At 55.2% G+C, this 14,937-nt stretch overlaps 1 protein-coding gene across 9 annotated transcripts in view; it reads left to right on the plus strand.

Moving 5' to 3' along the window:
* COL27A1 (collagen type XXVII alpha 1 chain) overlaps positions 1–14,937 on the plus strand; it is a 156,373-nt gene that overhangs the window by 102,977 nt on the left and 38,459 nt on the right. For 6 of the 9 annotated variants that reach the window (XR_004728611.3, XR_004728610.3, XM_035255482.3 and 3 more), the window contains 8 exons: positions 3,736–3,789; positions 4,282–4,326; positions 4,423–4,467; positions 4,764–4,817; positions 6,219–6,272; positions 7,157–7,210; positions 8,686–8,739; positions 10,926–10,979. Coding sequence is in view for 6 of the 9 variants with exons in the window: in XM_035255482.3 (XP_035111373.2) it covers positions 3,736–3,789; positions 4,282–4,326; positions 4,423–4,467; positions 4,764–4,817; positions 6,219–6,272; positions 7,157–7,210; positions 8,686–8,739; positions 10,926–10,979 (414 nt within the window). In the remaining 3 variants the exon portion in view is untranslated. The remainder of the gene's footprint in view (positions 1–3,735; positions 3,790–4,281; positions 4,327–4,422; positions 4,468–4,763; positions 4,818–6,218; positions 6,273–7,156; positions 7,211–8,685; positions 8,740–10,925; positions 10,980–14,937) is intronic. The other 3 variants (XR_013536080.1, XM_035255490.3, XM_054259310.2) reach the window with 1 other exon arrangement.

Here is a 14,937-nt window from a genome sequence, read left to right on the forward strand (position 1 = left end):
GGAGCATTGGGAACATGAGCCCCTCTCCCCACAGGGTTTGTGAGGAATGCACAACCTATGAGATCGGCCCCCTGGGTCGGTTTCCTGCCGAACTGCTGCGCTTGACCACCTCCAGATGCAGTGACTGAGGGTGGGGAACCTAGAGAGGCACCCACTGTGCCTGTGAAAGAGCGTGATTCTGGGCAAGTACTAATCAGCTCCTGGTTTGCCCTGTGCCCTTAGCAAGGCTTTGTGGCTCTGTGCCTCAGTTTACCCAAATGTGCCATGAGGAATGGGCCTGGAGGTCTGCAAGGCCTTGCCTGCTTCCCTGCCTGTGTAGGTCGGGCCCTGCTGCCCACCCCACTGCCCACCCGAGGAAGAATGAGCGCTGAGTGTTCATGGCCAGGGGCAAGGGAGGCACTCGTCCTCTGTTGGTGAGGATACTGATTAGAACCTGGGCCCAGAGGCCCCAGTGAAAAGAACAAGGACTCTACGGTCAGATGGGCCTAGCGGCAAGTCTCAGCACCCCCAGTTCCCAGCTGTGGAACCCCAGGCCAGTCTCCTAGCCTCTTAGAGCCTTTCTCCCACCTGCTCAGGTGGGAGACATTAATTCCTCCTTCGGAGGGAGTTATAAGGGCTCCAAGATTGCAGTGCCTTGGGCTCACTCTGCCCCTGCCAGTGGGTGTCAGAGCTTAGCAGACTTTGCCTGAATCCACCCTCCTCCTCTTGGATCTTGGATCTTGGGCCAGTGATTTCCCCTCCTGAGTCTTTACTTCTCCCTCGTTAAGTGGGTCAGCCACAGAACCAAGCTGGTGGGCTGGCCGTGGGGATTCAGTCCCTTCATGAGCACCATGAACCTGATGCAGGGTGACAGCATGTGATGGTGTGTGCCCATTTCTGCTGGTTCCTCTGCCTTTTTTCACAAGAGCTGTGATTGGCCAGATCTTCTCTCCCAGGCGGTAGCTCCTCCCCGCCAAGCCTGACTCCAGGCCTGGCTGGAGGGCAGCCCCCACTGTGCCTGCAAACATCTTCCTCTGGGAGCGGATACAGGAGAGCAGACATGTGGCTCTGATAGAACCCAGGCTTCCCTCCAGCAGGTGTGCGGGCCGTGGGCCTGCCTAGATTCATTTAGGGAAGGAGGCGGCAGGACAGTGGGGACCTGCAGGATGAACTGTTGAGTGCCCCGAGCAAGGGTTAGAGTGTCCGGCTGCCCTCGCCCCTCTCCCTGCCCTGTGGAGCTGGGGAGACGGGGTGGCTGGTGGCCCCACTACTGCCTCCTCCTCTCTCTTAAGCCAGGCCAGCTTCTCCTGGTGCTATCCCTGGTGCTCTGCTGGGATAGTGAGTTCTCCCAGATAAGAGGGATTTTAGACCTTGTCTTCTCCACCACCACGCCCCAGTGTGCAGGCTTCCTGGCAGGTTCCTCTGGGCCCTGACCTGTATACCCCCGCTGACGGGGAGCTCACTCCCTTTCTGATAAACAGTGACAGGTAGTGGTGAAGAGAATGGATGTCTAGCTGACTTGGTCTCAAATTCTGGCTCCTCCACTTCCTAGCTGTGTGACCACAGGCAAGTTCACCTCCATCCTGAGCCTGTTTCTTTCCTTGTAAAAGGAGGATAATAGCTTTCACTGCTACTGCGGTGGCTGCTGCTGCTCTACTATTATTATTAGATTACTTAACCTTTCTCCCAGAAAGCCTTTGATTCCCGGGATAAATGAGTGCTGTGGGATTCAGGCCAAGCAACACCTCCGGGCCTCCACTCCCCTCCCAGAGCTGTCCCTGTCCAGGGATGTGGGTGTCTCAGTGACAGACAGAGGCCAGAGGTCATCTTTCAGGAGGACTCAGTGATTTGGCATCAGTTCAGTCCCTGTTGCAGCTCCCATGACCTAGGACGCCCTCACCCCATGTGGCTCCAGCTGTGCCAGGCCTGCGCCCATGAATCAAGGGTGTTAAGTCTAATGACGTGGTGTGACAGTGTCCGTAAGTGCCTAAGGCTGAGGCCCAGAGAAGAGACAGGGCTCTTCTGGGTCACACAGCAAACCAGCAACAGAACTAGGGCTGACACCCGAGCCCCATAATGCGTGCTAGAGACGGCTTGTTGAGGAGTTCATCAAACCTCAGCTTGAATCTCTGAAAACTCTCAATGGGTTTTGCACAGCATAATATAAACTGCCCGAGGAAGGGACTGAGTCCAGATTCACCAAGCTACTCCTGTGTCTCTGCCTCTGGGGAGCCTGCCACCTCCTCTGGCAGATCCTGGTGGGGATGGAACTAGCCATTATTAAGCACTTTCTGCATGCCAGGCACTCAGCCACCTGTGGGTATGGCCTCCTGTCTTGAGGGAGATATTTCTTGTGCTCATTTCCGAAAAAAGAAACTGAGTCTCAGTGAGGAGCAGTCACCTGTCCCCAGACACATTTCCTGAGCAGTCCTATGCTAGGGCTGGACCCCGCCATGGGACCCAGGCTGGGCTTGGAGATGCTGAGAACAGCGTCTCCCAGCTGAGCCCCTGGTCTTGTCGGTGGCCCCCGTTCCAGGATTATTTGATCAGTGGGGTGCTTTTTAAGGATGCTGTGTGGGGAAGCCTTGGGAGCTCCAGGCAGCTGAGAAGTGGAATTTTCACCTTCTCTTGGCCCATTATCCACTGAAAATTTCCTTGTTCGATTTTTTAAATGATTTTTCTTCGTTTAGTTTTCTCATTCCCCATCCTCCTGCACCCAGACACTTCCCCAGTTCCTTTTATCTGGGGGAGTATTGCAGGCTGGTCCCCTGGGCTCCCTGGCTGGGATGGGCTGGCCTTCTCCACAGGACACTCCTGTCCCCCTAACACAGACCTCTTGAGACCCCTAGAGAACACAGCCTGCTGTTTCCCATGGCCGTTTTCCAGGAGACCCCAGACCATGTGTGTCTCTGTGGGAGTGCCCCTGGAGGGGACACACGTGGGGCAGTGGGTGGAGCCCACATGGGGGATGACAGCAGCTAATGTGTGAGGGACCTTGGCTAAGTCACGTCCCTTGGTCATGCCTCGGGGTTCCCATTTGTGCAGTGGGGATAGGGGGTGGACTCCACCTGCCCCTGGGGTCTCCCAGCAGTCAGGGACCGAGCCTCCTGTGCCAGGTGAGCCCAGGGATCCAGCCAACAGCAGCCGGACTCTCACCCCCTCATATACACTCCAGCCCTGTTCCTGCCCCCGCCTCGCAGTGGGTCTTCGTCTGTGAGCTGGGCTGCATTCGTAGTTCATCTGGCTAGAGACCAGGCTGCTCCGCACATCTGGGAAGGACATGAAGGTTCTTCCCAGGTCCTGCTCTGTCAGTTTCCCCCAAGGGCTATGTCCCACACACCTGTTTCTGCCCTGTGTGTGCTCTGGGAAGGGCATATGGCAGCAGAGTCTAAAGAGTTGGCTGTGGGGACGTGGCCACGTGTATCTCAATTGCGGCCCTCAGTCTCCACGTCTGCGAAATGGATTGGCTGCGTGGCCCCCTAGGTCTCTCTGAACAGGGCCATTTGTGCCCCAGCCCCCTTTCTGGAAGTTTTGGACTCTAGCTGAGTCTACTCATGCTGCGGCCTCTGTAGAGCTGTCTCGCAGGCGCTGCCCTAGGGTGACCACCTCGGTGGGGAGTGTGTGGGAAGTGGGAGGAGGAGGGGGCGGGGCTTGTGCAGGGAAAGGCCCCAGGCTCTGGGCAGCCCCGCCCTCCTGGTTCTTGGCCCGAGGGAGACCCCTGCTGTCCAGTGTGCTAGTCCCTTGTTCCTGTTCCAGGGCCCCCGAGGACCGGATGGACCAGCTGGGGAGCAAGGGTCCCGGGGCCTGAAGGTACCGCCCCCCAGGGCCTGCCCTCCTCACTCCTCCCACACTGGGTCAGGAATCAGGCACAAGGCTCAGACCTCCTCAGAACCACGCCCCTTAGGAACAACGAAGGGAGCCCCATGGAGGCTGCAGGACTCTTAATGAGAGCTCGGCCCTTCCATTCCTCCCGACCCCCACTGCCAACCCAGTAAAGAGAAAGCCAGAAAGGAGGAGGGAGATCACACACGTCCTCTGACCCTTTCCCCAGACTCCAAGCCCCACCAGGCCGCTGACAGCCCCATCCCTAGGAAGGGGTCCTTGGTTCTCCACCTGGAGCAGCTGGTGACAATGGCGAGCCACTCCCCTTGCCAGGCCTTAGTTTTCCCATCTGCTCAGTGGAGAGGGGACGGCCTCTGCAGCCTCACGGGATCCCTTTGTCTTCCATGTGGAGGGGTCCCTTTTTGAGGGAGGGTCCTCCCAAGCACCTGCTCCCACCTTCATGTGCTCTGCTTCCTACAGGGCTCTCCAGGACCCCAGGGCAGACCGGGCCAGCCTGGACAGCAGGTATGTCAGGCCAAGGCCAAGCAGGCCAGCTGCAGGCCCCTCCCTGCTCCCTGCTTTGTGATCTGAGCCTCTAATGACCCCCACATGTGCTTCCAGGGTGTGGCTGGTGAGCGAGGCCACTTGGGCTCGCGAGGCTTTCCTGTAAGTAGCGCGAGTTCTGTACATCCTCTACGGGGGGCTTTTGGTCACAGGGGCGGGGGGATAATAACCACTTTAACCAGTTCCTCTCCTTCTGTGGAAACCCCGAAGGCTCTGGTTGCCCACCTGCCCTGCACCGAAGCCCCTTCAGCAGGCTCCCTCTTCTCTGGGTCTCAGGCTTCCCATCTGTCACCCGGTGTGGAGGGGGGACCCAATATACTAGGACGGCTTGCTTAAGGTCAAGGCCAGGCAGAGAAGACCATGGAGGGCCTCAGGTCACCTTTGCCTTGTCTCTGCAGGGCATCCCGGGTCCCTCAGGCCCCCCAGGCACCAAGGGCCTCCCAGGAGAACCGGTAAGAGCCCTTCCTTCCCTCTTTTGCCTCTTTGCCGCTTGCAGCTGGGGGTGTGGGCCAGGTGGTCAGTTAAGGAGAAGGGTTGAGAGGGACCATGCCTGGGCTCTAACCCCTGATGCACCAGGGCTTGGGGTTGGTGGTGAGCACTAAGCCAGGGAGCTCTGGGTTGGAGGCTCAGCTCCCTTGGCCTCCAGCCTGTTTTGCTGGGAAAATGGGGGGATTGTCTCTATTTTGCCATTCTGTTGTGAAGATGAAATGCAAAAATGTATAGGGAGTGCTTGGTGTGGTGAAAGGCAGAGGGAAGGAGGGAGGGAGGGGAGATAAAAGTAAACGAGGCTGGGCGCAGTGGCCCACGCCTGTAATCCCAGCACTTTGGGAGGCTGAGGCAGGCAGATCACGAGGTCAGGAGATTGATTGAGACCATCCTGGTCAACATGGTGAAACCTCGTCTCTACTAAAAATACACAAAAGTAAATTAGCTGAGTGTGGTGCCGCATGCCTGTAGTCTCAGCTGCTTGGGAGGCTTAGGCATGAGAATTGCTTGAATCCAGGAAGTGGAGGTTGCAGTGAGCCAAGATTGCGCCACTGCACTGCAGCCTGGGCAACAGAGCAAGATTCCTTCTCAAAAAAAAAAAAAAAAGAAAGAAGAAGAAGAGTAAATGAACGGGCTGAGTGGGAACTGCAGAGTCCAGCATGACTGGAGTGGAAAGTGGGACCTCAGAACGGGTGGGAGGGGTCAGCAGGCATCAGTCACCCAAGACTACAGGGGGAGTGTGCTTTTTGTCCCAAGGCCAACAGGAGACATGGAAGGGCTTGAGGCAGAAAAGGTGATCAGCTTGCCCTCCAGAAGATGTCTCTGGAAGGACGGGTGTGGGGAGACAGTCGGGGAGCCCCATGAGGAGGCTGAGAGTGGTGCTACTAGAGACGGCAGGGAGAGGACAGAATCTCCAGGGGCTTGGGAGGATGACTGCCACACAGGGCAGGGGAGGACAGGACACTGCCATCCCCAAGGCCGCTGCTGCACTCCCACATCTTGAGGCCCGAGGAGTTGCCCTTTAGAGCAGTGGGTTGACTGGGGGTGGGGTTTCCAGACATGGCTCTGAGGTGGAAGGTCATTCCAGGCAGTGGCAACAGATGAGCAAGACTCCAGAGCTAGGAGGTTTCTGAGCAGGGAGGGCCCCCTGGGCTTTAGGTGGGTGAGTAGGAGAGTTTGCAGTTGTGTTGGAGGGAGTATGAGAGATACCAGTGGTGAAGACGGGGCTGCTCTGCCCTCGGTTTGGCTGGGCAGACTGGAGGTGTGCTTCAGAGTCCCTGTATCTGGGGGTCGGCTCCCTCACTCACCCCTCCAGATCCCAAAGCTGGCTTCTCCCAACTGTCTGTGTGTCTGTCTGTCTCTTCCAGGGCCCTCAGGGACCCCAGGGGCCAATTGGGCCTCCAGGAGAAATGGGACCCAAGGTGAGTGTGAGAGACCCTTATTTGTCACATGATGCCACTGGGGATGTATCAGCCCTTCCCTGCCCTCCTCCCCAGGGATCGCTTTCTGCCATTTCCCTGTCCTGGCCCAGGGAGATGGCCATGTACCGTGTACTGCAGAGAAGTTTGGACACCCTGGCAGAGAGGGTAGATTCATCCTGGTGGCATAAGTTGAGGAGTTGGGTTCCTAGTCCAGGGGCATTGGGTGGCACACAGTGGTGCCAGGACCCTTGTGGGGGGGTTGGCATTGCCTCTTTGCATCACTGGAAGCAGTGATGCTTCCCAACCTTGACCTTGCTGGGACTTGGTCCAGCAAGGAGGTTTGTCTGTCAATCCAGCCCCCAAGGGCCATGTGGCAAGGAATTTGGAAGGAGCCTCAGACACCCCTGCCTTATCTGGAGGGAAAAACAAGCCCCAGAGTTTATTCGAGGGCTGCAGCCATGCTCATGGTGGTAACTGAGGGCTGCTTCCCGCCTGCTTCATACTGGCTCGGCTGCAGAGAGAAGGGTTAGAATCACTTGGCCCTAAACACAGCATCCATTGGCTTCCTCCCCCGTCTTTATGTGAATCATGAAATTTTCCTCCCTGTGCTTGCCAAGGGGCTCCTAGTGTGGTAAACCACACTCCTGGGGCAGGAGAAGGCTCTAGAAGCCTCTGGGTAGTCTGAAGCTCAGCCAGCCTGGGCCCACCCGCTACCCCCTAGTTCTAGCTCCAAGTTCCAGGAAGCTGCAGGCTGCTCCCACCTCTGCATCTCTTGTGCTGTGTGACCTTGGATGCATCTCTTGCCCTCTCTGGGCCTGTTACCCTCTTGCTTACAACCGGGGGCAGCTCTTGCTCTAGGAAGGACCAATGGCATTTTCTTGCAGGGGCCTCCGGGTGCAGTGGGAGAACCAGGCCTTCCTGGGGAAGCCGGGATGAAGGTGAGGCGGGATGAAAGAAAAGAAAAGTGTCTGTTGAAACCAGCTCCCAGCTGGCGGCTACGTCCTCTCCACAGAAGAGAAATGGGCCTTTCTTGTGGCTGGGATAATGGGTTCTCTGTGCTCCTGGCTGGGGAGCGGGGCCTGGTTGTGGCCATGGTGAAGTGTGGAGCCCCTCCCGTGCCCCCTGCCAGGCCATGGGTTTTCGGGACATCTGCCCCTGCCTCCATCTGGGGCGGCTGTACCTCCTGGCCTCGTTCGATACCATCTGCATCTCAGCGCCAGTGCCTCTCATTACCTGCTAAGAAACAGGTGCCCGTTGATACCTAGGCTCTGGGGAGAGCCCCTCCTTATTCTGCTGTTGGAAGAGGACCCTGTTCCCCTTGGAGGCCCCAGTGCTGATGAGTGATGCTGGCTGGCCCATGGACATTGCTGAGGCAGGGATCAGGGGAGCCCCAGAGGGGCTGTGAGACTTCAGGCCAATCTCCCCCTTCTGTGCCTAAGTCTCTCTGTCATTCAGAGAGAGAATTGGACCAGGCCTAGGGCTGTCAGTCTTGGCCTAGTTCCAAAATCCTTTGTTCAAACACCAATGAAGAAAACCACCCCACGGAGGAAACTGATAGAAGTGGGATTGTTTCCATTGGAGCAGAGCAGGGGTCAGAGCTCTGCCCTCCTCTGTGCCCGTAGACACCAGGGATGCCTACGATGCATAGCTTGAAAATTCTCCAGTGAGAAAGACCCTTTCAGGGCCTTTAAGCAGGGGACAGGTGACATTTATTCTGGCTCATTTAGGGCTTCTTCCTCATCTGGGTTTCTCTTCAAGTCTCTCAAGGAAGAGAAAAGTCACATAGTTGCCACTGCTGTATCCAAGGCTCCTGGAGCCAGGCTGCCCGGGGTTCAGGTCAGGAATCGGTCACTGCCTACTCTCAGAAGAGCTTGGGCTCCTTCCTGAACTCCCCCAGTGCCTCCGATTCCTCACCTCTCAAAGAATACCTTTCCTTGCAGGGTTATCTTGAAAGTCAAATACGTTCATATAAAAATGGATGTCCTCAGCCTGGACAACGTAGCAAAACCCCCTCTCTACAAAAAATTTACAAATCTGCCTGGCATGGGAGCATCACTTGAGCCTGGGAGATCCAGGCAGCAGTGAGCTGTGATTACCCCACTGCATCCCAGCCAGGATGACAGAATGAGACCCTGTTTCAAAAAAAAAAAAGTCCTTAGAACAGCACAGTTATGAATAAGATGGTGGTAGTGGTGGCGGTGGTCATGGTCCCTCTGTCCCAGATGGGAGAAGAAGCCCATGTCCAAGGCTTACTTGGAACAGGAGCCCTGGTTGGTGTTTCACGATTTCTCTGTGGTCCCTTGGAAGAAGAGCCTTCCCCAGCCTAAGTCAGAGCTGCTGGAAACAGGAAGGGGTGGTGTGGGCTGGGGCTGGCCCTACCCGTCCCCATGGACTTTTGTTTGGCTTCTCCTAGGGTGACCTTGGACCCCTGGGCACCCCTGGGGAGCAGGGCCTCATTGGGCAACGGGTAAGTTGAAGCAAATTTATTTTCCCTAAAAGCCCCCAGGAGGTATGGGTGCAGGGGGGAAGAGAAGGGCTTTTCTCAATCTCCCCGAGCCTCAGTTTCCTCAGTTACAGAAATAGACCATGAACCTCTGCAGCCTCACCAGTCTCTCTTGGTAGGCCAGCGTTTCCACAGTGTAGAGAAAGGCATTTTGTGGTCAAAATATTTGAGACCCACTGCCTGTTCAGTGTTCCCTCTTACACATTAACAGCAGCCTTTTCAAGGCTCTGAGAAGGCCTGCAGTCAAGATATTGGTTTCTTTGGGATTAATTCAGAGTCTTCAAACTTACTTGATCCCAAGCACTTTCATGGAAAAATACAACATGGTATACCCAAAAACTGCTCCACAGAGAGCTGTCTTCCCATTTCCAAAAGAAACACACCAAGCTTGTCTCACCCTAAGAACCCGACTAGCCTGAATGTAGACCCCAGGGGCACTGTGAGGATACAGAGCAGGTGTCCTGTTGCACTTTGCAGGGGGGGCAAGGGGAGGCAGGCGCAAAGGGAGAGGAAGTTAGTGTGGGTCTCAGGTCATAGGGCCTCCGGGACCCCAGCCCAAATCTTTTTGTTTGTCAACTTTTCTTTTTCCCAATGCCTCGTATTACCCATGGCCCAAAGGTTACAGCAACGGCACAAAATTAAGACCTAGAATGTAAGGAGGTGGCCACAGGGGGAGAGAGGATGAGCGTGGAGCTTGGAGGCCTGAGCTGGCAAGTCTTGTGTGTCCGTAAAGACTGATCAGTAGAGTCTCCTTGGGGGGCTCTGTTAAGGATCCTGAGCTTGGGCATGGTGGCTCATGACTGTAATCCCAGCAGTTTTGGAAACCAAGGCAGGTAGATCTGTTGAGGTCAGGAGTTCGAGACCAGCTTGGCCAACATGGCGAAACCCCATCTATACTAAAAATTAAAAAAAATTAGCTGGGCGTGGTGGTGTGTGTTTATAAAACCAGCTACTTGGGACATTGAGACGTGAGAATAGCTTGAACCTGGTAATTGGAGGTTGCAGTGAGCCGAGATCGCACCACTGCACTCCAGCCTGGGTGACAGAGCGAGACTCCCTCTCAAAAAAAAAAGAAAGAAGGATCCTGAGGTTGGGTCAAGGCTCGGTAGGAAAGAGAATGATATGCACGCATCCTGTGCCCACTGTGTCAGGCCCTTTTGCAGTGAAGTAACAGAGGCCTGTCTCTGGAGCTTGCATTTCAGCGGGTTGATAGGTGTTACCACCATGGGTGCCAGAGGAGCACAGACTACCCAGTTGGCACATCATTGCCATCCTGCATCTGATGGTCCCTGAGGCCCTTTCCAGCTCAGACTCTGAACAGGGATGAATTCTAAAAGCAGAGAGATACCCAAATTTAATTGGATGGCCATTTAGAGGACTCATTTGTCCGGGGGCATCTCTAGAGCTGGAAGGGCAAGCCTGGTTGAGGGTAGGCCAGGGACTCAGTAGGCTTGCTGTCATTCCCAAGCTTGCTAGAAAGAAAGTCTAAAGATTGGCCTCCCTTTCCTCTTCAGAGAAAAGGGATTCCACTGAGTTCTATGAAGGCTTACTCCAGCTCCAGTGGTAATATCCCACATGGCTGCCATGTGTGGGGCACTTACACCATGCCTTACAGCAGCCCTTGAAGGAAGTGGTGTCAGCCCCATTTTTTAGCTGAAAAAACAGATGCCCATGAGAGCTGAGTAGGTTGCTTGTGGTCAAACAGCCAGTGAATGGGAAACTGAGAAATGAATGACACTGATGTCTGGCTCATGTCAAAGCCTGTCTTTAACTACTAGGCCATACCACCTCCTCAGCCCAGCCAACCAGCCTAGACGTGATGTCCAGGACCAGTCCATGACAAGCACCTTCTAAATTCATGACCTTGTGTAGCCCCCACCCCACACCACCCTGCAGAGGGAGCTGTCGGTAGCCTGGGGGTCCGCTCCCCCTTTCTGGAGAGCCAAGGGTGGGCACCTCAACCCTCCTGCTCATTTGCTAATTCAGCCCCTGGCTACTGTGCACCCACTGTGTGTCTGGGCCTCTTGAGTCCCACTGCTGGAGATCCGTGGGTCAGGCTCCTGACCCACTGAGGGGTGGTGAGAAAGGAAAAGCACACTGGGGCCTCCTCCCAGTAACATCTCCTCCTCTTTCTCCATTACCCTTTCTAGGGAGAGCCAGGCCTCGAGGGTGACAGTGGCCCCATGGGGCCTGATGGGCTGAAGGTAAGTGCCCTTTTAGGGCAGGGCCTGGGGACCCTGGCAGGGAATTGCTTTCCCATCTAAGGCCTAAGTCCTCCCAGAAGCCCTGTGTTCCCATAGAGATCTGAGATGAGACCTCCAGCTCCCATGAAGAGCAGGGTGGGGGAGGGTCAGCAGTGTCCAGTGGCCACCTCCCACCCTTTCCACTGCACTGCCTGTTAAAACATCAACTTCTGCTGGCTAAGGGTGATTCCTGAGCACCGGCCAGAGCCAGGGCCTTTGACCCCTGTTATCTTGCAAATATCCTAGAAGATCAGGAAAATAATAATCACCACCATTGCCTTACGAGCCACAACTTAGGGAGGACTAGTCACATGCATACCAGGTACAACGCTAAGCCCTTTATCAGCTTGATCCAGACAACAATGGAAGTTCTGTCTTTAGATGAGGAAACTGAGACTCAGAGCAGTCAAGCAACTTGCCCAAGGACACACAGCAAGAAACTGGCACATCTAAGACCCAGATCTGGGCCTGTTTGGCTCCATTGCCTCTGCTCGCTCTGCTGTACCATGCACCCATTCTAAAGGTGAAAAGGCTGAGGCTCAGAGGAAGGCAGAGATATATTCAGGACCTATGGCTGTGAGTGAGGATCCAAAATTCAAACCCACAGCTCACAGGGGCCAAAGCCTGCTGGCCCAACTCCACCCTGCTGCTCCCTGAGAGCCACCAATGTCAGGACCCTGAAGAGGCACCTGAGCTCACCTGAACTGTGGGCGGGCAGGTGGGTACCACCCTCTGTCTCTCCAGACCCAGCTCCAGCCAGGCCGGTCCCTGGTCTCTGTCTTGGGCCCCAGTCTGACTCCACAGGTGGGCTTTCCCTGGGGCTGGCCAGTCACCCCATGCAAGTCAGCTCCCCAGCCCAGGGTCCCAAGGGCCATGTCGGGGGACCCCCTCTAACCCACCTACTCTCCAGGTGACCTCGGAGAAGCAACCCCCTGAACCTCAATTTCCCCATCCCCAGGCCTCCACCCACCCTCAGCATCCCCTCCCCACAGCCTCCCAGGGTGCCTTGGTGACTGGCCCCTGCTGACTCCTCCTGTTTTCTTGCAAGAGCGAGAGCGCCCCCTGCCTATCATCTGCCTGCCTCCTCACCCCCAACCCTGAAGCATTCCAGGGTGTAGCCAGGTCCCAAGACCTGGAGCATTTGACATCCCCACCACATCCTTTGCCAGTGCCCACTACACTGGGTGGTGATGCTGATGAAGGTCATGGCTAAAGTGCTTTGGGCACTTGCCCCGTGCCCAGTGCCACCCACCCAAAGCGCTGTGTGTGAATTAACCCATTTAATAGCTACTCTTCCCAGCAACTCTCCCAAGCTTGATAGGTTACCATCCCCTCTAGACAGATGAGGAAACGGAGGCGCAAAGCCGCAGCCTTCTCACTCCACTCTGAGCAGCGACCTTTCTTGGAGTGCCCACCAAGGGGGGCGGGAGGGGGTCTTCTCCCTCCATTTTTCATGGCTTCTTGGCCCTGGCTTCGAAGCCAGTTCTACCTGAGTCCCTGTGCTCAGATGCATAGCATCATCCCCGGTCTTTACATGAATCCCAGGAGATACCTGTTTTCTTAAGGTGTTTGTCCGGGAATCACCTCATGGCAAAAACTGCATGTTGAATGTGCACAGCACTTTATAGAGTGCTTTTGTGCCCGCTATCTCTGCTGATGTCTGGCTGATGCTGGCAATGGTGGCAATGACCAATAATAGTTAGCTTTTATCCAGCTCTCACGTGCCAGACGCGCCACTAAGCTATTTACATGGTTTATCTCTTTCAATCCTTGCAGTAATCCTTTGATCCTTATTTTACAAGTGAAAAAATTTGTCCAGGATCACACAGCTATTTAGGAACGGTAGCAAGATGTGAACTTAGGCAGCAAAACCTGAGGGATGAGGGAGGCATCGTCCCCTGAGCAGAGAACCTTGGAATCAGAAGGAGCCAGAACCTCAGGTTCACACAGCACTGACTTACCCTGTGGTATTAGGGAGTCTTTGCCTCTCTCTGCACCTCAGTTTTCCCATCTGGAAATGGAGACGGTTACACGAGGCAACTTACAAGACTCTTCTGAGCACTGGCAGATGGCCGAGGATTTAGGGCATCTCCAGGAACCCCCAGAGCCTGTTCTGTATGGGATTCCCAAGGACGTGCACCCCAGGGGTCCAGTTAGTCCCTGGAGTGTGGTCTTATGCAGAGCCCAGGTGAGAGCCCTTTGCTGAAAACCCGACCAGCCACCTGGTGCAGGCTGCCTGCCTCTGAGAGTTAGGAGAACAGGTGGCCAGGACAACAAGCCAGAAATCGAATCCCAGAGCCAGGGGAGTCTGCAGGCAAGTCATCCAGGTCAGCCCCTGTCTTCATGCCAGGCTGTGCTTAGAAGCTGAGACTCTCAGCAGGAAGGGACCTGAGAGAACAGCCTTGTGCCCAGATATGCTCTGCACTGGCCTGCGCCTGAGCTCGGAGTCTCCTACCTTTATCTGTGCCATATCTGGACCGCTCCCTTGGAAAATCTGCCCGACTGAGCTAGAAACTGCCCAAGCAACTCCCTCACACCCATCTCCTTCCCCGGCACCCAGGCTCCAGCAGGCCCAGGTTGCAGCAATGAGCAAGAATGAATCACTCTCTCAAGCCTCTCTCCTGCTCCAGGCCAAGCACCAGGCTCCAGCTTCATGCCCTCCGCTTCCTGTACTCTCTCTCCTCTGGATGCACACCAGTTTATGAGTCCCTTGTAAAGCTTGGCACCGGAGGACAAAACTGGTAGACACACGATGTTTTCCAAGCCTGCTCCCCCCACCCATCCCTTCATCGTACCTGTGACTTCATGTCCTGTCCCATGGGTCTCCCTGAACAGTTACAGCTAAGCCAGTGCAGACTGACCACGGGCCCTAGGCCTGGCAGCCCCGATGGAGACGACCTTCTGAAGGGCAGCGTCCATGCCCATTTGGCACTCCTCACACCAGCTCTGCTCACGGTGATGAGGGTGACAGCCCATGCCCCATTCTGGAATCCTGCCTGCCCTATTTAGGAGCCTCACCTGCCCCCAGTCTCCCTAGGAGTACACAAGGATTACTGCAATGAGATCAGGCAAGTTTAGAGTGATGCTGGTTGCTTCAAAACTATTAAAAGCCCATGCCAGCCGGGCACGGTGGCTCATGCCTGTAATCTCATTACTTTGGGAAGCCGAGGTGGGTGGATCATCTGAGGTCAGGAGTTTGAGACCAGCCTAGCCAACATGGTGAAACCCCGTCTCTACTAAAAGTACAAAAATAAGCCAGACATTGTGGTGTGTACCTGTAATCTCAGCTAGGAGGGAGGCCAAAGCCGGAGAATCGCTTGAACATGGGAGACAGAGATTGCAGTGATCTGAGATCATGCCACTGCACTCCAGCCAGGGTGACAAAATGAGATTCGTCTCAAAAAAAAAAAAAAAAGCCCATGCCAACGGCTGCCTTTCCAAGGAAATAACCTCAGGTGCCCCAAAGGCCCAAAGTCCTGAGAAGACCTTGGTTACAGCCCTATAACTATAAAGAGGGCATCCTCAGGCTCCTGCTTCAAAGTCCAGCTCCACCGCTAGCAAGCTGTGGGCCTTTGAGCCAAACAACTTGATTTAGCTCTGCCTCAGTTTCCTCATCTGTAAAATGGGACTAAAAGAGGACCAGCCTTGGAAAGCTTTTCTGGGGATTAAGTCAGTTAAGAGATGTTAAAGAACACAGAATATGGTCCTGACATGGTTAGTGCTATTTAAATGTTAGCTCCATCTACTCCCTGGAGAAAGTATTCTGCAGCCAATAAGAATGATCGCCGTGCAGAGCCCAGAGCAGTGGGAGGGCCCGTTCACCATAGAGCAAAGCAGTAACCATTACAAAGATGGAGACCGACGGTCCAGTGGGATTACGCCTTTAGAGCTTAGTTTACTGCTTACTAAGGGTACCCTG

Source organism: Callithrix jacchus, chromosome 1, assembly GCF_049354715.1.
Source record: "Callithrix jacchus isolate 240 chromosome 1, calJac240_pri, whole genome shotgun sequence".
Taxonomy (NCBI): Eukaryota; Metazoa; Chordata; class Mammalia; order Primates; family Cebidae; genus Callithrix; species Callithrix jacchus.